At 54.3% G+C, this 20,946-nt stretch overlaps 1 protein-coding gene across 3 annotated transcripts in view; it reads right to left on the bottom strand.

Annotated features, from left to right (window-relative positions):
• The window catches only part of LOC140688683 (Ca(2+)/calmodulin-responsive adenylate cyclase-like), a 41,615-nt gene extending 24,851 nt beyond the window's left edge, over nt 1–16,764 (bottom strand). For all 3 annotated transcript variants that reach the window (XM_072948303.1, XM_072948301.1, XM_072948302.1), the window contains exons 1-5: nt 16,617–16,764; nt 11,749–11,873; nt 8,666–8,824; nt 4,309–4,450; nt 2,824–2,983 (exon numbers count right to left, since the gene is read on the bottom strand). In XM_072948303.1, coding sequence (XP_072804404.1) covers nt 2,824–2,895 — 72 coding nt within the window. In that variant the 5' untranslated portion in view covers nt 2,896–2,983; nt 4,309–4,450; nt 8,666–8,824; nt 11,749–11,873; nt 16,617–16,764. The remainder of the gene's footprint in view (nt 1–2,823; nt 2,984–4,308; nt 4,451–8,665; nt 8,825–11,748; nt 11,874–16,616) is intronic.
• Nucleotides 16,765–20,946: the final 4,182 nt, after the last annotated feature.

Genomic DNA, 20,946 nt, shown 5'->3' with positions numbered 1-20,946 from the left:
ACTGCAAGGTTTCTTCCAAGGGGGGAAGGGGCTAGCCAGTCAGAGCTGGGGTCTGGGGGCCCTGAGCCCACAGGGGGCCTGTGGGAGACTGTGGGACAGAGGGCCCAAGGACGAAACCCAGGACCCCACCTCTCGTGCTCCCAGGGAAGGCCACAAAGCCAGGCAGGTGAAAGACATGCAGGATGTGGGAATCCAGGAATCCAATCGTGACTCCTGACACTGGTATGAAGTGGGGTGAGGGAAGGGGCCCTGCAGCAGGCAGGTCTGCCCACCCGGGATGGGAGGGATGGAGCTGCAGTGTTTCTGCAGGGTCCTGGGCCACAGGGTCAGGAGAGGGGTCTGGAGACACCAGCTAGAGAAGGTGGGCCAGTGAGCCCAGGTGTGCAATTTCTTCCGGACTTCAGGAGCCATGGGAGGAGCGGGGGTGGGTGCTGCTGGAGCTCTGAGGTCCAAGGGGGGACACCGAGGAGGCTGCTCAGTCCCAGCAAAGGAAAGACCGACCCTAACTCTGTGGGTTAATCAGGTCGAATCCAGGGGTCACAGGCTCCTGCCGCCGGTCAGCATGCTCTACCCGGGAAAAGCCTGGACCCTTAGGTCTTATCAATCCTCCTCTCTGAGGAGTTCTGGGGGAGAGCAGCCCTTGCCTCGGGCTCCAGGATGGCTCTGGACTGCCCTGGCTTCACCTGAAATTTGATTTTTTTGTTCCTTGTGGATTCTTTTGGGTTATGTTTGATTTTTTAAAATATTGTACTCATTATTATTACTATTACTTATCCTGATCCTGCATTTTGGAGACGTTTCAATTGTGCGCCTCACTCCCCTCACCCAGTTCCATCCCCGAGGGGTCAAGTTCAGTCAAGAGGGCTGGGGGTGGGGACGCTGGAGGAAGACGACAGCGATTAAATCCCTGTTTCTACTCTGGCAATACTGGCAACAAGAAAGCCTGAATGTTGTCCTGTTACAAATTCTGGGCAAACATATTAACTCACACATACTTTGAAACTCAACAGTCAAGAAAGTAAGGAAAATGACCGGGGGCCAGAAGTCTCAAGACAGCAGGGATGCAGGCCAGGGAATGGGGCCACCAGGGGAGCTGCCCCGGCTGCTGCAGTCTGCGGAGACCAGAGTTTCCTGAGCCCTTTAATGTTTCCCAGGCTCTCACAGAAAAGCTGGGGCCTGAGCAGGGAGGTTGAAGCCCTCTGGCTGAACCCCAGGCCCTGAGAGGCTCCATCAGCAAATATTGACCAGTGGAGACTGTGCAGTGGGGAAGGCGAAAAAGCTGGCCTGTCTCAGACCCAGCTCTGCCACGGGGGACCTCAGCAGTGTGTCTGCACCTGCCTGCCATCTGGGGCCAGCTTCCCCACCTGAGACTTCTAGAAACTGAAACCGGAGGGAGGGGGGTAGGGCACAGCCATTAACAGAAAGACAGCAATCAGCACCAAGAAGGTGGAAGATTCATATCCCACTAAACCTCAAGCTTCAATCTACACTTATTAAAATACAATCACATGCTAATTGGCCCTCCCACAGGGGCCAAGACAGTTTCAAGGCAGACCACAAAAGGTCAGAGGGTGAGCAGTGGTCAGATTCCTTGTAACCCCCACCCCTTCCCCAAAGTAGCTGGACTAACCCTCCCACCTGTTAGCATATGAAGTTACCAAGCTCATAAAAACTGACAACCCCACACCTCGTGGTCACTCTCCCTTCTGAGCGAGAGGGCCCACACTCTTGTGTCTGGCATGTATCTCTCTCTGAATGAATCTACCTTCACTCAGCTGTGGCTCACTCTTGAATTCTTTCGGGTGCGAAGCCAAGGACCCACACTTGGCAAGGTGCATCCTAGGGACTTAACTGAGACCTGGGACACGGCCATCCTCTTGCACCACAATTTTCCTGTATCAAAACCACAAACCAAGCATTTAGTTTAAAGCCACCGGCAGGGCTGACACAGGAAAGGCCAATCTTCTTGAGGGAGTTCATCATCAGAGCTCTTAAGGGATTCCCAAATAAAGTTCTCCCAAATATGAGCTCAAAAGCAAAGTCACAAAAAAATCCCTCTAGGATAAGGCACCACAAGTGGGACAGCAGGAGTTTGCTGCTTCCTGAAAAGCTTTGAAAAAGTGATGAAGTTTCTTTTAAAGGCATAAAACCCACAAGGCAGAGAAAATAAGAGTGCAGAAGGCGGCAATGCAATCTCAGGAAACAGGCAATCGGTCACTGCCGTGCAGACCCGTGAACACAAATGACGGGGAAAGAGAGAACGTTCAGGAGGCACAGGCGTCAGTGGAAGGGCAGGTGTTGGAGCGCAGATTGTAACAGAAAAGAAACAGATCTCACTCCATATTACATCTGTCTGAAATAGACAGGAAGCCTATTCTCTAGACTCTGATCATTTTGAATATTAACGCTCTTGCACTTACATAAAGATAACAAGTTGCAGAATAGAAAATACCATTTGTTTTACTGGAGGTTTACAGGGACACCATGACCTGACCCACGTAGACAGCTGCAAGAGCAAAGAATTCCTGTACCAAGAAGTCTGCAACAATCAACCACACCCCTCCCCTTTTTAGTATAAAAGGAGCCTGAATTCTGACTTGAAAAGGATGGTTCTCCAGGACATTAGTCTGCCATCCTTTCAGTCTGCCAGCTTTCCAAACGAAACCGCTATTCCTTGCCCCAGCACCTCATCTCCCGATTTACCGGCCTGTCGTGTGGCGAGCAGAACGAGTTTGGACTTGGTAACACAATGCCAAGCAGATATGGGGAAAATGTGGTCCCAGCTGGTGTCTGCCGAGGCCCTGCACACTGGGGCTGACCTACCTTGTCATCATCCTCACAGGTCATGACACTGGAGAAAGGGATCTCCGCCTTGAACATCTTCCGGCAGTGCATGAGCTGCACCAGCAGGTGGGTAGCACACGGTCTTGAACTTCATCCTTTTGGCCGGTTTTATGTCCGAGAGAATCAGCCCTGGAATTATCTGTGCAGACGTGGGGCAAAGAGAAACACTGTGAGTGGACAAACTCATCCTGCCTGTTGGGAAGGGAGCACAAATGTGATGAGCAAGGTCACAGCCACCTGCTCAAGGCCTGCTGCTCACCAGACACAGCAGGGAGCATAACCAGCAACCCAGTTCCAAACTCGCAGCTCTCAGATACCCTGAAGACCTCTGAAACCCAGATCAGTGACCCGAATCCCGGGGTGGATTCGGACTCCTGTGCGTATTCAGGGACCTCGCCCAGCTGGGGCAGCATGAGGCTGATGAATGTCACCCATGAGCCCCCGGGGGCCTTCCTGCAGACTCCCCTTCTGCCTTTTGCCTTTTTCTCTCCCTCTCATCCCAAACTTCTCCAAAGGGGCTGCTCCTTGTACAGACCTCATCACCCCGCTCACCCCGAAACTGCAGCCATGCCTGACGCTGGTGCTTGATTCTGCATGACGTGTGGGGTAGCATCCCTGCAGGGCACCGAGGCTCCCTCTCCAGCTCAGAGCCTCCTGCATCCCTGCAGTGGCCCACAGGCCTCCCTCTTCAGCCCCTGCCCTTCGCTCCCATGTCCCCAGGTTGACCCCCGCTGGTCACCCAAACCTCTCTCCGAGCCCTCCTCCCGGCCATGCTCACACCTGCAGTCTGCCCGCACACTCACTCCCTTTTTCAGGACTCAACTCACCGTGCCTGCCTGACCCCTCTGAGCCCCACTTCTCTCTCTTGGCCAGTGACACTCCTGTCCACGGTCCCCATGTCACGTGAGCACCACTGCATCCCAGGGACTGTGGATGTGCCAGGCAGCAAAACTCAAAGTTTTCCCTTGTATCTGACCTACTTGTGTCCTGAAGGAGCACTGGGGCCACACCTGAGCCCAGCGCCCCTCACCTGAGCCCTGGAAGTGGCTCAGTCACCCTCAATCATGTCCAGGTCGCATTCTCTTGACAGAGTGACCTCCAGCACCCCACACACGATGGTCACAAGCCTTCCTGTGTGCACAGATCCCTCAATCCATAGGGCACCCCTTCCCTGACTTCCTGCAGAGGGTTCTCAAACCTGATTACAGGAGAGGCAGAGGGGAGGTGCGGGAGGACACAGGATGGCCCAGGCCTTGAGGTCCCCAGGGCCTTGACCTCAAGTTAAGTCCCCCTGCCCTCCCCTACTGCCCTCCCCATGTGCTAAGGCCAGGCCCAGGGACAAGGTTAGTGGGGACACCCTCCAGTGTGCACAGAGCTCAAGGCCTGAGAAGCAGAGATCTGAGGAGAAAAAAGGAGCCGTTAGTCTCTGAGAAGGCGCAGCACAGGAAGGGTTCTGGAACCTACCTTTCGTCTATGTCAGGGCACGATAAAAAAGGTCTCGATATTATGAGTTTTCAGAAAACTGTTCCTCTCGTGTCCATGGCCCGGCTCCACCTCACAGTCACCATTCAGGCATGCCAGGGCGGTCTTTGTGATGTGAACCTTCCTACAGAAAAGGAGGCAGAGATTTGGAAAGAACATTCAGGCAGAGGGGAGTAGGGGCCAGAGGGAGACAAGGACCAAGTGTCAGGATTCAGTAGAGACGATGGGGAAGGAGAGGGCGGCCAGGTGAGGGGAGAAGCGAGGCCCCTCCCCAGTCGGCAGTCTGTCCCTGAAACCTGCAGGGTGGGAGGACCCAGTCCAACATCAGGCCCACACTGCCCCCACACAACGGGGGGCAGGTGGGAACAGTACGCTGTGGGCGGCATTCACACTCCCCCAAGCGAGTTTTCTGGCAACAGAAGGAGAAATCCTCACCGTTAGCGCAACCTGAGCAGAAACCGATCCCACACGACCTAGACACGCAGCCTGAGCTCCCGCCCCTTAGTGAGGCCTGAGCGCTAAGTCCTCGCATCTCTGCACAATCTCCTGAATTCCTTGCCAGCCTCGGGGTAGGGGAATGGGGAGGGGGACACATGCAGGGCACTGAGGCAGGAGTGAGTGTCCCCCCACGGCTGGCTCTGAGAGCACTTGGGACTGTCTCCCCATCAGCCTGGCCCTGAACTGCAAAAGGGACACCACGCACCAAAGGTCTCTAGAAATGCGTGTGTGTGTGCTCATGCTTTCACTGGTCCTCCCTCCCTTTTTCCTTTGCTTCCACAACAGAGATGGACGGCACTCCTGCTGCTGAGCTGTGGGGCCCACAGGGAGACAGGAACGTTGGCCATGGCGCTCAGCACACAGCATCCCAGGCCTGGGAAAGAAGAGGAGTCTCGGGCGAGGAGGCCCTAAATGCACGTGGTGGGAACGGACGGCACCCAGGGTCCCAGTCTGGACCCGCGGAGAAACTGGGGGCCTGGCTGGTCCTGAGCAGCAAAGTCACTAAGGGGGACAGAGCCCTCTCACTAGTGAGCGCTGGCCACACTCACCAGGGGCGATTGCTCACCAGCATGTGTGGTGGGAGTGGAGACAGTCAGCCACAGGAGCGCTCCGTCCCTGGGGACGGAGGGTGGGGATGCCCAGTGTCTGCCACCTCCAAGGCCCCTGGCACCAGAGGCCCGCTTACTTATGAGACTGTCCTGTCCACGATGGCAGGGGTGGGGAGACATGAGGCCTGGAGGCCTGGGGTGGGGGTCCCACCACGTGCTGGAGCTGGTTCTGGCCTGAGGGCCCCTGGGGGTGGGGAGGAACATTTGCTCAGGATCCAATTTCACCTGCTTCTATGGCAGCCTGGAACATGCACCCAGCACACCAGTTTGGGGCAGACCAGGAGTTGCATGTGATTGGGGCAGCAGAGCGGGGTGTGTGGTCTCCTGCTGCCAAGAAGATGGAAGCTGTCACCATGCAAGGAGCAGACCCCTCCCTGGCCTTGGCCTCTCCAAGACAACCACCCAGGGCCTAGGGACTTGGGAAGGAGCCCATGAACTGAGTCTCAGGAGTCCCAGCATGAGAGGGTGGGGTAAAGACACAGTGGTGATTTATTCCTCCCATGGCTTTGGAAGGAAGTATGGAGAATGGATGGTTGGGTGGAGAAAGCAAGCAAAAGAAAAAAATCACATTACGAGTTAATGCAAGAAACAGCAATCCTAAAGGGAGGCAAAGTGAGGAAATGGTGAGAAGCCTGGGGGTGGATGTCACCTCCTGGGGGTGGATGTCATCTCCAGGGGCCTGGGGGGTCTCAGGTTACTAGAAAACCCCTATCACTGCACCCATCCCAAGGACGGGGCAGGACCTTGAGGGATGCACATGCCAGGTGTGCCAGACCCCTAAAGGCACTGGGGAGGGAGGGCTCGGTAGCCCCTGTGCCCACTCATCAGGCAGCTTCCCAGCAGCTCCTCCCCGGCCAGCTTCCCTCCGCTCCTCCCACCTCCCTGCCTGGGAGACCTGCAGTGCACTGCCTCCTGGAAGCGCCCATTCTTTCGCCCTCCCGGTGCCCTGAACCATCTGCTGAGGCCACCGCTGGCCCCATGCACCTGACCTGGTGTCCAGTCCTCATTTTGCTGCAAAAGAGCAGCGCTGAACACAGCTGACAGCCCTTCCTCCTCTGGGGGCACACTCCTTCCGGCTGCCCGCGCTCCCTCTAACCGCCCCCACCTCTCCCTGCTCCCCTTCTCTCAGGGACCTGGGGCCCAGGCTTGGCCCTTCATCATCATCATCTCTTTCTCATGATTGGCACGGAGTTTCCAAGGCACCAGTGCCCCAAGTGCCTGTGACCCCCCACAAACACTCAACCTCCAGCCCAGACCCCTGACCAGCCCAACCGACCTCTCACCTCAGTGGTGGGGAGACCTGGCCTGACAGGTGATAAAGGACCCCCAGGCTCAGGGCCCCACGCCCAGCTCTGTGTTGATTAACACTGCCCCGCCCTGTGTCATGCTCCCCTCTTCTGCATTCCCTGTAGTGTTCCCTGTGGCCCCCTAAGAACATGAACTCCACCAGGGCCGGGGTCTGTCTCCGCTGCCGAAGCCCACCTCCTGGAACAGTGCCTGCACACAGCATGTGCTCAGTAACACTGTGCTCCTGGCTGGCAGCATTTCTTTGGTGGTGGGTGGGGGACCATCTTTTAGAAATGGGTGGGGTGGAGAAGAGAAGGGAAGAAGTAGAGAACAGGGCAGGGAGGAGGCAGCCCCTCCTGCAGGTCTGGTAGGTGGAACAAGGGAAGGGAAGCTGCAGGTCAGTCTGAACTTGAAAGAGGCGCTGGCCAGGCGAAGGGCCGGGGGAGGGGCTGCCTAGCGGTGGGAAATCTGTGCTTGTCCTCAACTGTGGAGCTGCAGGGCAGACGGAACGCACAGGACAGGACCTCAGCAGGGAGGCAGAGGAGAGAGGTGGGCAGCTCCTGTCACCACCTAGCCAGCTAAGGGTCAGGAATTTGTGTGGCACAGTGGGGCGGCAGGAGTGCTGTCAGTGGGGGGTCGCTCTGGCTGCCAGAGGGGGAGGGGCAGGGACAGTGAGAGGGTGCTTACAGCAACCCCCCAAGGCCCTGTGCTGAAGGGTGGAGGACAGGGGAGTGGGGGGCTGGCAGGAAGGGGGGTGGCAGGGAGGGGTCAGTGGCAGCGAGGGTCCCCCCCAAGGGGACGCTCAGAGGCAGCCCGGGATACAGACAAAAATCGTGTGGTTTTTGAGCCCATTTAGAAATGCCGTGGTCACTCCCGGGGCTGGCTCAGCTGTGGTATTCAAGATGATTTTGAGCTCCCACCTCCCTTTTTCTGCTGTTGGATTCTAACTTCCATGCTTGCTACTACTGTGCTTCCAGTAAGCCTTCCTTGTGGTTAGCAGCCGCTGTCCAGAGCGAGAACCGCTGGATCCTGGCTGTCCCCAGCCGAGCTCAGGGCCTCAGCACAGGGACAGGGCTGCGTGTTTCAACCACCTCCCCTGAGATCAGGCCGGGAGGGAGGGGGAAGGATGTGCCCAGAGGACACCAGGCCTGCAGGGTGAGAACAGGCCATGGGGAGAGGGCAGGCAGCGAAGGTCAGAGGCCAGAGCAGAGGGTGCAGAGCTTTGCCCTGACGTTCACAGGACGTGTGCAGAAGCAGACGTGGGTGTGCGGGTGTCTAACGCTCAACTCCAGCACCTGGGAGCCACTGCTGGTCTCTGCAGTAGATGTGAGCACATCCTGTGATCTCCTCTAAGGGGAGGAAATCAGGATGGCGGGACCTCGAGCGTGAGCCTCAGAGCCCCCTTTCCTGCAGCCACATCCATGTCCTTCCACCCCCAGCTAGGGGAGGAAGGGGAGCTTCTGTAGTTTTTTGCTTTGCTTTGTTTTGTTTTGTTTTGTTTTGTTTTTCATACAGTATACTATGCCTCGGCTTTGTGAAAGGTTTGAAGAAAATGAGCCCAGAGAAGGCAAATGTAGTTAGAATGCATCAGAAGTGCACAGACTATTGAGAACTCATCCCCATTCTAGGAGGAAACCTGTAACTTCCCCAGAGGGGCTCTGAAGCCACAGCACGTTCCCCTCTGAGTCTGAGAAAGAAGCGAAGTGCGACGAGGCCGTCAGCACTCCGGACAGCTCCGAGCCCGGCTCACAGCCCCCACCTCCAGTCTCCTCCTCCAGGGCCCACTAGCCTGCTTTCTGTGGGGTTCATGGGGTCAGGTGCCTGAACCAGCCCAGAGAAAGTCTCTTCCATGTTGGTGGGGGGCCAAGATGGCCAGGCTTCCCAGATCCCCACACAGAAGGTCGGACTAGAATCCCCCACACCTGCCCTCAGGGTCCCAGACTCACCCAGGCAGGCCGGCAGCTTCCATGACGTTGGCCAGGGTCACATCGTTGGACCACACATCGTACTGCCACTTGCACAGGCCCAGGACCCCACAGAGGACCCTGCCAGTGTGCAGCCCCACACGCATGTTCAGGTCCACCTCAGTGGCCTCGGCCATGGACCTGCAGCAAACAGACACAGGACGTGGGGATGGGTCCCCGCTGTCTGCTCCCGGGATGCCACGAGGACAGGAAAGCCGGGCCTTGTGCTGCCCCTGCTGTGAGGCCGGGCATAGTGCTCAGAGGAGAAGGAGCATGGGGGTCTCCTGACCTCATCAGCCCAACCCCTGAACTATGAACTGCTCCGGGCTGGCTCCCCGCAGCTCCCTGGCCACTGGCCATCTCACAAGGCATCACACCCCCCCTTTCCCCTCCCCACCCAGGGCAGCCCTGAAGGGAAATGAGCCCAGGATTTGAATCCCAGGACCCCGAGCCGTCTCTGTGCACCACTGCCCTGGGCGGGGCGCTCACCCCTGCTTGCTAGCCAGAGGCCCACATGAGAGCCACAGGGAGCATCTAACAGTCCCAGGAGCCCTGGGAACAGGCAAGCTCTGACCCTGGGCCCCTGACTGAGAGGGTGGGCTGCAGACCCAGCCTGCAGGGAGGCCCAAGGCTCTGCAAACCTGCCCTGAACAACAGATGGACTCCGTGGGCTGCAAACTGTGCCTCAGTCACTTGTGGGAGAAAACAAGACAAAACGTGCAGACACTGAAATCAGACTGCAGGCCCCGGTGCGCACCCCACCTCCCCAGCCACTCACGACCCTGGGCTCCAGCCCCTGCTGGGGACACAACAGCTCCAAGTCCTGAGGCGAAGCCCCGGGCGCGATCACCCTTGGAGGTGGGGGCAGCATCCCAGGAGCACTTGTGCGAGGTAACAGGAGGTGGCTTTAAAGGCTCCTTGTAAAGAGATTCCCCGCAGTGGTGGAGGAGGGCTGCGCTCAGAAATCCTCTCAGGGGCCCCCGAGGGCACCCCGCACGGTTCCTCCAACCCCACAACGCCCACAGTGAAGTGAGCGCAGGAGGCGCACAACGCGCCTTTGGTGGCACAGTCAGAGCTCAGGACACGCTCCACGGCCACAGTGACGCCCTCTGATGCTGTTTTCCACTTTTCCCCAAAAGGCAGACGTTATTTTACTTTTAAAAAGTCTGGAACAGGAAGCAGCATCGGGCCTGGCTGGTGTGCTCCAAGGGACAGAAGTGCAAGGAGGCCTTGAGGGAGGGGCGGGGGTCAGCCTCGGCGCCCCGGCTCCTCCCCAGCCTGGGGGTGCGAAGGCGGCCCTGACCGGCAGGTGTGTCAGTGGGACTCCCCAGACAGTGCTGACATGCTGTAGCAAGAAGGGCAAGGAGGCCTAGTCGAGGGTAGGGGACACTGAAGCCCTGTGGTTAGGACGTTGTCCGTGAGAAGGAAGGCAGGCCAGGAGACCAGGATCACACAGGGTCGCACTGCCACCACCCTCCAACAGCCCAACACAGACTACTCACCCTCAGTCCCTCCCAGCAGCAGGTGCTCACAGTCCAACCACATCTACATCCACAACAGAGCAGATGTCCTGAGCCTGTGAGCTCACGGCCAAATCTCACTCCTGCTCCAAGACTCAGGGCTGATTCACATGTGTCCACCTTGTTCAAATATGACACAGGCCCAGCCCGGATGCTGCCTCTTGGAAGCCCTCCCAGGTCCTTCACCAACGCTGACACGCAGCTCCTGTCTCCCGACAAGCCCGGTACCAGGCTGAGCACACTGGCGAGGTGCCCCCCGGCCCTGAACGCCCTGCTTCTGCACACAGTGTGCAGGTGTGTGGACGGCTACGGGCCCCTCACAAGGAGGCACAGCGAGCCTGCCGTGTGTCCCCAGCTCTGCAGTCCTTCTGTTCGGACAGTCTCTCTGTGCGCCCTTTCACCACGTCTTCCTCACACAATTCCTGTAATATGACTTCTGTGCTCCCAAACGGGCGACTGCACCAGCCCCCGGGAGCCCCGTCTCGCTGAACTGCACCCACCTCTCCATGCTGCTGAGGGGCTGGGATGTGGCTCTGTTCTCCACCCACCAGCTCAGCCTCCCACCTCCAAGTCCTCCTTCACTAAAGGGAAGGCTCCCTAACTCCTCATCCCAGACAAGGGCTGCGAGGAGACAAGGCTGGTTAAGAAACGGGCAGGCCAGGCCCCCAGTGTTCCAGGAATAGGCACCCGCTCCAGCCAACCCTCTCTCCACAGAGCGCACCTGACCCCTGGTCACCTGCCCGCATGAAGATAAGCACACGTGATTCCTTTTCAACTGGAACTCGGCTGGCTTGGAGCCAGCCCTTTCCCCATCCACTCCTTAAACATCTTATCAGGCTAAGCTATAAAAGTCACTTCTTTCCCCCTGACTAATGCACATAATGCCTGGGATCACCGTGGACCAAGAAATGCAGTCCCAAAAAAATGCAAAGGAGGGGATGGCAGGGGCACAGCTTCAGAGATCAGGTGGGACTCCTCCACCCTGTAGCTCGCCACGTGGCCCTGGCTCTCCTGCATGGCTAGCAATCTTAAAGAGACCAGCTCTCTTAGTGCTCACAATTACAGTGGGTAAGCTTTTAAGAAATCCTACTCCGTGAAAGGACCCTCAACAACGAGGTATAAGCCACAAGTAAGTGGTAATCAAAGCTTCTTTCTCACAGTGATTAGTGGAGGGACTGAGGACTCTAGTCTGCAGAAACGGGCAGCCCTAGTGCAGGGGGACTATCTATCAGGCACTCCCCAAAAGTGAGCGTCCCACAACTCCGGAGCCTGGAGCCTTTCTGGCTCATGACCGTGACAGCTAGGAGTGGTGACCAGATCCACGACACTGGTGGGGAAGCAGGACACAACAGGTGCCGACTGCTGCTACGTAACAGAGGGCAGCACGCATTCGCTGCGATGTCCTGTTAACGCAAGACAGGTCCCCGGCTGCCCGGGAATTCAGTCTGACACAGGCTCAACCTGACAACCAGCCACACCACTTTCTTGCTGCCACTGTCTAGCTTAGTACTGGGGTCTGGCGTGAGTCATTTCCCTCTTACTTACGCCTGGTGAGGTCTAGCGCTCAGGGTCTTTCTGGTCTCTCCCCGCTCTCCAGCAGAGAGTTCCAGCAGTTCACGTCTTCCAGAGCGCCGCGAGTCACCGTCAGGACGACAGAGGGATTCAAGCACCTGGGCAAACCAAAAGCATTTTTTATTAGATGCCCATGCCACACCGCCGTCATGGTGAAAACAACTATCCTTTCTATACCAACTCCTTCACACTCAGATACGAGGACCACACGTGCGCGGCGTCTTCCCCACTGACGGGCCTAGTGCAGGGCACGCGCGCTCAGGCAGGCCAGCAGTGTGCTGTGCACCTCACACGCACGTCCCTCTCTCTAGAACACGACTAGAAGGAAACCTCATCTACATGCCCTGACTTACAGGTCCCCGACACCACGGACCAGCAAAGCTGGGGCTTTGGGGACAGGCCACTTGAATTGGGCCTGGTGCAGTCAGGGGTGGTGGCCATGGAGGCAGGGGGAGGGGGCTGCCCTGAGGGAGCCAGCGGATTTGCCCCAGGCTCCCCTGTCCCTCCTACGCCTGGCCTGGGGGCGGCCTTTGCTGCCCAAGTTGGTGGGGCACACATTTCCCACTCAGTTGGCTTACCACAGGCTGGCACTGTGGGTTCAGCTGGTGGCAGTCAGGTGGCTCCTGCACCTGGCCCTCACCTCTACTGAGATGTGCCCATGTCCCAGGAGCAGGCCGACTGGGACACCTGTGTCCTGAGACCTGGGGAAGTAAAGACCGCCTCCAGGCCAGGATTTGAGGGAGACTGGAGCAAATAGACTGGCACCTTCAAGGCAGGCCCCCTCCCCCAGCTGCCACCCCTGCTCCCCCCACTCCTGTGGGCCCCCCTCCCCAGCTCTCTGACACATAGCACCCACCTCCTGGGAGCTGGCTGACCTGGGGACGTGCCTACAGGGGACCTGCCTACAGGGAACATGGGGCGGCAGAGGCCGCCCCTAGTCCAGGCTGCAGGGGAGATGGGAGCAAACCCACAGGCTGGCACAGGGCAGCCTCCCTTGTCCCACCCTCGTCCCACCCTCGCAGCTGCCACCACTGCAGTCTTCCCCACTCCTTGACTAAACTGCACAGGCCTCCAGGAAGCTGGCTGACCTAAACATGTGAGTCCTGCAACCCTGGGGCAGCAGAGGCTGCCTCCAGGCCAGGCCACTGGGGAGACAGGAGTAAATCCAAAGGCTTGCACAGGGCAGCCCCCATCCTGCCACCGCTGCCCCCACCCCTGACAGCCCCATGCCAGCATCCTGGGAGCAGACTGACCTAAGGACATGGGTCCAGTGAACCCGGGGCAGCTAGGCCGCCCCAAGGCCATGCCCTGGGGCAGATGGGAGCAAATGACTGGCTCACAAGGGGCAGCCCCCCTCCTCCTACCACCTGTAGTGTTGCTGCCATCCTCCCAGCCCCCTGACCACACTGAGCCCGTGGTCTTCCCAAAGTGGGTATATACAGTGAACATATCTCAACATAATAAAAGCTACTTACAACAAACCCACACCCAGCACAGTACTGTACAATGAAAAGCTAAAAGCTTTTCCACTAAAATCTGGAACAAGACAAGGATGCCCACTCTCACCACTTCTAGTCAATATAGTATTGGAAGTCCTAGCCATAGTAATTAAACAAGAACTAAGACATTCAAATTGAAAAGAAAGAAAATTGCCAGTATATGCGGATGACATACGATTTATAGAAAACCCTAAAGGCTCCACACACAAACTGCTAGAGCTAATAGAATTCAGCAAGGCAGCAGAATACAACATCAACATACAGAAATCAGTGGCATTTTTTTTTCACAAAAGTAATAATACGTTTTAAAACTGCATCCAAAAATATAAAATACTTACAAATAAATCTGACCCAGAAAGTGAAAGACATAAGCAGAGACCTACAAAACACAAGGACATTAAACAGGACTTAAAGAAATGGAAAGATATTCCATGTTCTTGCACTGGAAGAATTAATATTGCTAAAATGGCCATACTACCCAAAGCAATATAAAGATTTACTATGAACCCTATCAAATTACCCAGGACATTTTTCAAGAATTAGAACAGATAATCCTAAAATGTATATGAAATCACAAAAGACCCAGGATTACCAAAGCATTACTGAAAAAAAAGAATGAAGCTAGAGCAATAACCCTTTCAGACTTCAGACAATACAGAACTACAATCAAAATAGCATGTACTGATACAAAAACAGACATATAGATCAATGGAACAGAATAGAGAGCCCAGAAGGAAACCCACAAACTTTTCATCAATTAATCTTTGACAAAGGAGGCAAGAATATACAATAGAATAAAAACAGTCTCTTCACCAAATGGTGTAGGGAAAACTGGACAGCTGCATGTAAACCAATGAAATTAGAATACTCTCACACCATACACAAAAATAAATTCAAAATGGCTTAAAGACTTAAACACACAGACAAGACACTATAAACCTCTTAGAAGAAAACATAGGTAAAACATTACTTGACATACATCTCAGCAATGTTCTCCTAGGGCAGTCTACCCCAGCAATAAAAGCAAAAATAAACAAACAAATGGGACCTAACTGAACTTACAAGCTTTTGCACAGCAAAGGAAACCAAAAGCAAAACAAAACGACAACCTACAGAACGGGAGAAAATATTTGTAAATGACTCGACTCACAAAGGCTTAATTTCCAGAATATATAAACAGCTCATAAAACTTAATAACAAAAAACAAAAAACCCAATCCAAAAATAGGCAGAAGACCTAAACAAGCATTTCTCCAATGAACACTGCAAATGGCCAATAGGCACATGTAAAATTGCTCAATATCACTAAATATCAGAGAAACGCAAATCAAAACTACAATGAGGTATCACCTCACACCAGTCAGAATGGCCATCACTCAGAAGTTCTTGAAGTTAACTGCTGGAGAGTGTGGAGAAAAGGGAACCCTCTTACACTGCTGGTGGGAATGTAGTTTGGTGCAACCATTATGGAAAACAGTACGGAAATTCCTCGAAAAACTACAAAAACAGACTTACCCTAGGATCCAGTAATCCCACTTCTGGGTATTTATCTGGAGGGAACTCCAATGCGAAAAGATACTTGCACCTCAGTATTCAAAGCACCATTCTATAAAATAGCCAAGACATGGAAGCAACTTAAATGAAATAACAGATGACTGGATAAAGAAGTTGTGGTATTTTTATACACTGGAATACTACTCTGCCATAAAAAGGATCAAATAACACCATTTGCAGCAACATGGATAGACCTAGAGGTCATCATTCTAAGTGAAATGAGCCAGAAAGAGAAAAATACCATATTATATCACTCACATATGCAATCTAAAAAAAAAAAAAGACACTATGAACTCATCTACAAAACAGAAACAGACTTGCAGACTTACTAAACAATCTCATGGTTACCAGGGAAAGGGGGTGGGAAGGGATAAATCTGAGAGTTGACGATTTACAAATATTACACTATATATAAACACAGATTTTTTAAAAAGTTTCTTCTGTGTAGCACAAAAACCTATGTTCAATAGCTGATAACAACCTATAATGGACAAGACGCTACAGCCACCAACTGAGGAAGCAAAAGAGGAAAGGAAAATTAGTTATCCTGGGCTACAGCCCAGTCCTGGGAAGTCCTTGCCTGTATCTGACGCTGCCCCTTGACTGCACTGTCCCCTCCTCCCAGGAGCAGGTTGACATGAAGACATGAGTTCTTCGAACCTGGGGCAACAGAGGCCGCCCCCAGGACAGGCCAGGGGGAGGTGGGAGCAAGTCCACCTGCTACTAGGGGACAGCAACCCTCTCCGCTGCCGCCCCCAAACCGCACGGCACCTGCCTCCCTCCCAAGAGCCAACTGACCTGGAAACAAACGTCCCGCAAAGCTGCGGCAGCGGCATGGACAGTGGCACTGCCCCTGGTGAACTGGCCCATTTGTCCCCATCTTCCCCGCGGCCTGTCCTGGGGGCGGCCTCTGCTACCCCAGGTTCGCGGGTCACAGGTTACAGGCCAGCCTGCTCCTGGAAGGCGAGCGCTGTGCTGTCAGGGGGCGGCGACAGCGGCGGCGATGGCGGGATTGGGGCTGCCCCGTGCGAGCGCGGGGATTTGCTCCCATTTCCCGCTGCCGCTGCCCCCTCACACTGACCACGCGGCGCCCGCCCCTCAGGAGCAGACTGATCTGTAACCTGAGTCCCACGAACCTGGGGCATTGGAGGCCGCCCCCAGGCCAGGCCGCCGGGAGATGGGAGCAAATCAACAGGCTCGCAGGGGCAGACCCCTTTCCCTGCAGCGGCGGCACAGGCCGCCGCCCCCGCAAACCCCCCCCCCCCCGCCACCTGACAGCACAGCGCCCGCCCCCCAGGAGAAGACTGCCTGCGACACGTGCACCCCACGAACATGGGGAAGCAAGACCGGCGGGGTCCAGGCCGCGGGGAACTAGGGTACACATCCAGGGGCTCGCACGGGGCAGCCCCCATGCCCCCGCGGCCGCAGCCGCCGCGGCCGCGGCCTCGAGACCACACCGCACCCGCCCCCTGGGAGCAGGCCACGGTCTGAGGGCCGGTCGCAGGTGCTCCGGGGCCGTCAGGCGTCCTCCCACCTCCCGGAGCTGCACCTGCTTTTCCAAACCCCGACATAAGAGGCAGCGAAGACGCGGCGTTCAGGGGCTACTCTTGTGGGGAGGCGGGGTACACTACGAACCAGGACGGCGAACCCGGACCCGCCTCAGGGCCCGAACGGGACGCGCGGCCTAGGCCTCACCCACGCACCCCTCCCTGTGCGCCTCCCAAAAGGCACAGCCCAGGCCTCACCCGCCGACTCCCCGACCTGCGCGTCCCCACCAGCGCCCCCTTACCTGCCTGGCGGCGGCAGCGGAGACGACGACACGCGGCGGCCGAGACCCCAGGCCGCGTTCCTCCTCCGGGAGCTGGTCCGGGAGCAACCGGCTCTCGCCCAGCTTCTACACGCTCTGGGCGGCTTCCGGCGTCTGCGCGTCTGCGCGTGCGCGCCCCTCCTCCTCCCGCCCGCAAGGCGGACGCTGGGGCGGGGTCTCCTGCTGTACCGCCCTTGGACAGTGGGGCCGGGCGGGACCGGGCTGGGGGGCGGGGCCGGGCAGGGCCCCGCCCCCCCGGCCCGCCGTGCCCTCCCTGCCCGCCCTGCCCCCCTGTCAGGTCTCCATCCCCAATGCCCCCACCCCACCACCCCACCAGCAATCGGGTCCGCACTAACCAGAAATACCACTGGCCCGGGCCGGGTTCACATCCCTCGGCCCCACTTCCCTCGGCCCCATTCCCCTCGGCCCCACTTCTCCTGCTCTCCTCCCTCCTCCCGTTACTGCCTCCCAGACCCGGGCCAGGCCCAGTTTCCAACTGGACCTCCAAGATGGGGCTCCCTCTCTTCACACCAAGAAGCAAGCACAGGGTCTCCCTGCAGGGCTGGTGGAACTGGACCCAGTCCTGGACCTCCTGCAGGAGCAGGCTCTGGATTAGGGTTGGGGTTGGGGTTGGGGTTGGTATTCAAGGTTAATGTTAGTGTTGGGGTTGGGGTCGGGGTTAGGTTTAGGGATTTGGGGTTAGGGTTAGGATTTCAGGCGAATCCTGAAATTCAGGCTGAGGGGTTAGCGGTAGGGGTAGCTATAGGGTTAGGGTTTTAGGGTTAGGCTTATTGCTAACGTTAGGATTTGGGAGGAGGAGGAGGAGTTAGGGTTAAGGCTAGGGGTAGGGATAGGGTTAGGTTTAGGGGTTAGGGTTAGGTTTAGAGGTTACAGGTCAGGACCAGAGCCAGAGTTTAGGGATAGGTTTGGGGTTAGGGTAGGTGTTAGGGTTAGGGGTTGGGGTTAGAGTTGGGGAGAAGGAGGAGAAGGGTTATGGTTAGAGGGGAGGAGGAGCAGGAGTAGGATAAGGTTAGAGTTAGCAGTTGGGTCAAGTTAAGGTTTGATATAGGGTTAGGGTTTGTGTTCTCGTTCGGGTTTGAGGTTCTGGTTAAGGCTAGGGTTAGGGTTAGGGGCTGGGTTAGGGTTAGGACTTGGGGTAGGGGTTAGGGTTAGGGGTTAGTGTTAGGACTAGGGCTAGGGCTAGGGCTGGGCTGTAAGTGGGGGAGGGGGAGCCAGACTAGGATGAGATGTCAGGTGGAAGGTCCCAGTCCCTGCAGATGACAGCAGCCACGGGGTTGGAGGGGAAGGACACTACCCACATGAAGGAAGGAAGGTCCCAGTCCTGGAGGCTCCCTGGTGTGCGGGGGGTCCTGCCATCAGTGGTCCCATCACCAGGAGGGAGAAAGAACCACTGGGAGTCATACATAGCTATCAAAGGAATAAAACCAAACACAAAATAAGAATCAGCAGAATGCGGTAATCCAATCATAAAGGACAGTCAAATGTGCTTATACATATTCAAGAAATAAATCATCTTAGTTATAAATAATAAGTAGTTCATTTGTGTCATTATTATTATTATTATTATTATTTAGATTCCTCATATAAATGATGTCATATGGCATTTTCTTTCTTTCTGGTCCATTTCACTTAGAATGACATTCTTCAGGTCCATCCATATTGCTGCAAAGGCATTATTTTATTCTTTTTCATGGCTGAGTAGTGTTCCATTGTACATATTTACCAAAGCTTCTTTATCCAGGCATCTGTTGATGGACATTTGGGTTGTTTCCATGTCTTGGCTATTGTAAATAGTGCTGCTATGAACATTGGGGTGCAGGTGTCTTTTGAATTATATTTTTCTCTGGATATATGCCCAGGAGTGGGATTGCTGGAACACATGGTAAGTCTATTTTCAGTTTTTAAAGGAACCTCCATAATGTCCTCCATCTACACTCACTGCACCAATCTACACTCACACCAACAGTGTGGGAGGGTTGCTTTTTCTCCACACCCTCTTCAGGATCTATCACTTGTAGACTTGTCAATGATGGCTATTCTGGCTGTTGTGAGGTGATACCTCATTGTAGTTTTGCTCTTCATTTCTCTTACAATGAGTGATACTGGGCATTTTTTTCATGTGCCTATTGGCCATTTGTATGTCTTCATTGGAGAATTGCTTGTTTAGGTCTTCTGCCCATTTTTGGATCGGATTGCTTGTTTCTTTGATATAAGGTGTATGAGCTGTTTGTATGTTTTGGAAATTAGTCCCTTGTCAGTAACATCATTTGCAAATATTTTCTCCCATTCTGTAGGTTGTTTTTTCATGTTGTTGATGGTTTCCTTAGCCGTGGAAAAGATTTTAAGTTTAATTAGATCCCACTGGTTTATTTTTGCTTTTATTTTCAGTACTCAAAGAGCTGGTTCAAAAAATATTTTGCTGTAATGTATGTCCATGAGTGTTCTGCTTGTGTTTTCCCCTAGGAGTTTTATAGTATCTGGTCTTATATTTAGGTCTTTCATCCATTTTGAGTTAATTTTTGTACATGGTATTGGAGAATGTTCTAATTTCAGTCTTTTACAGGTAGTTGTCCAGTTTTCACAGCACCGCTTACTGAAGAGACTGCCTTTTCTCCATTGTATATTCTTGCCTACTTTGTTGTAGATTGACCATATATGTGTGGGTTAATTTCTGGATTGTCTATCCTGTTCCACTGACCTATGTGTCTGTTTTTTGCCAGTACCGTTCTGCTTTGATTACTGTAGCTTTGTAGTATAGTCTGAAGTCAGGGAGCACGATTTCTCCAGCTCTGTTCTTCTTTTTCAGGATTGTTTTGGCTATTTGGGGTCTTTTGTGAGGAAACCTTTCTCAAACAGAAATACATGAAGAATGGAAAATTCTTTGTATATCATTTTAGGTTATAAGTACTGGGCATTTATTTAGTTTTTTAAATTCCAGAGCATTCATTATTTTATTGTCATTTGTCTGAAAATCCTTACATTGTGAAGAAATCTCCTTCCTTATGACTCCTCTTTACAAGTCATTGAGTTTTAGTACCTTCTGAATATATGGCGTTTAGTTGCAGGAAAATAGTAACCTGATCCCTAAGACAATGGCCTTTTTTTTTTCACTTTACACACAGAAAAGTTGACACTCCACAGTGTGCACAGCCTGCCCCCAGTCACTCACAGGGGCTAAAACTCTGATCTCCAGATTCCTGGCCCAGCCCCGCTACCAGCTCATCCTAATGACCTTGTCCAGGCCCTGCCCGGGTGAAGGAAAAGGACAGCTTGACCAGCACCATCTAAACAGATGCTCCCTGAGAAAAGGCCATCCATTTCAACCCTCACTTTGGATCTTGAGGTCACTCACACAGAGTCTGTATTCTGCACATGAATATATGAGATTATAGCAGGCATATCATTATTGCCACATAATGAACTTAATAGCCATTATTTAGAAATAATTTGCATAGAAACAATCACAAAACTTACTATAAATGGTATCTTGGTATGAAAGTAACTTCTCAGAGAGGGCCTGACCCCAAATGATGGGCTGTTTGAAGCTTTACACCAGGCCATCAGCTCCCACCTAAGTCCTCATAACTGGTCAGTCAGGAGGAGTGGAGACAAGTGGAGGTCAACTCCTCAGGCTTCTGAGAGGACTGTGGTTAACAGTCGCCATCACAGAATCCTGATTTCTCATCCCAGGGGAAAGGCTAGTTTTAAAAACAGCCACAAACAACCTGGAGGCCAGGTTGCAGATGACACCGAGGGCCACGTGGTGACCGCCCCCTCCTCTGTTCCAGCTGGATGATGTCAGCGGATGCCATCAGAGGGTGACGAGCCAAGGAGTTCAAACTTCCAGCTGCAAGCCCAGAGCATCACTTCTCAACTGCCCATTTCTGAGGTGAACAGGCCCTTGAACTACAAGCGTGGCTCTGAGCATTGAGAACTGCACTGGAGAGGGTGGTAACAGGGTCCCAATGACCCCAAGGGGCTTTTAATGGGCTCCTTGGAGAAAACAGCAAATCTAAATATTCTTCAGGTTTAAGCCACCAGAGCCTGTGACAGCCTGACCCACGGCTGCCAGGTGCTAAGGCTGCACTGCTTTTAAATTTGGCCTCTGAATGTGATTTGTTCTACCAACCAAAATGTGCTCCAAACTTGCTGGTGTCCAGAAATAGAGGAATGTCCACCCAGAGAAAACATCAAATAAACAAACTGGTGGATGTCAGGGGAACTTCATTTACTCCTGGAATTTCTACTGCTTTGGGGCAGAGAGAATGAGAGTCTTTGTTCCTGTGGAGTT

The sequence above is a fragment of the Vicugna pacos genome, chromosome 23 (assembly GCF_048564905.1).
Source record: "Vicugna pacos chromosome 23, VicPac4, whole genome shotgun sequence".
Lineage (NCBI taxonomy): Eukaryota > Metazoa > Chordata > Mammalia > Artiodactyla > Camelidae > Vicugna > Vicugna pacos.
This window is presented reverse-complemented; position numbering and strand designations above follow the sequence as displayed.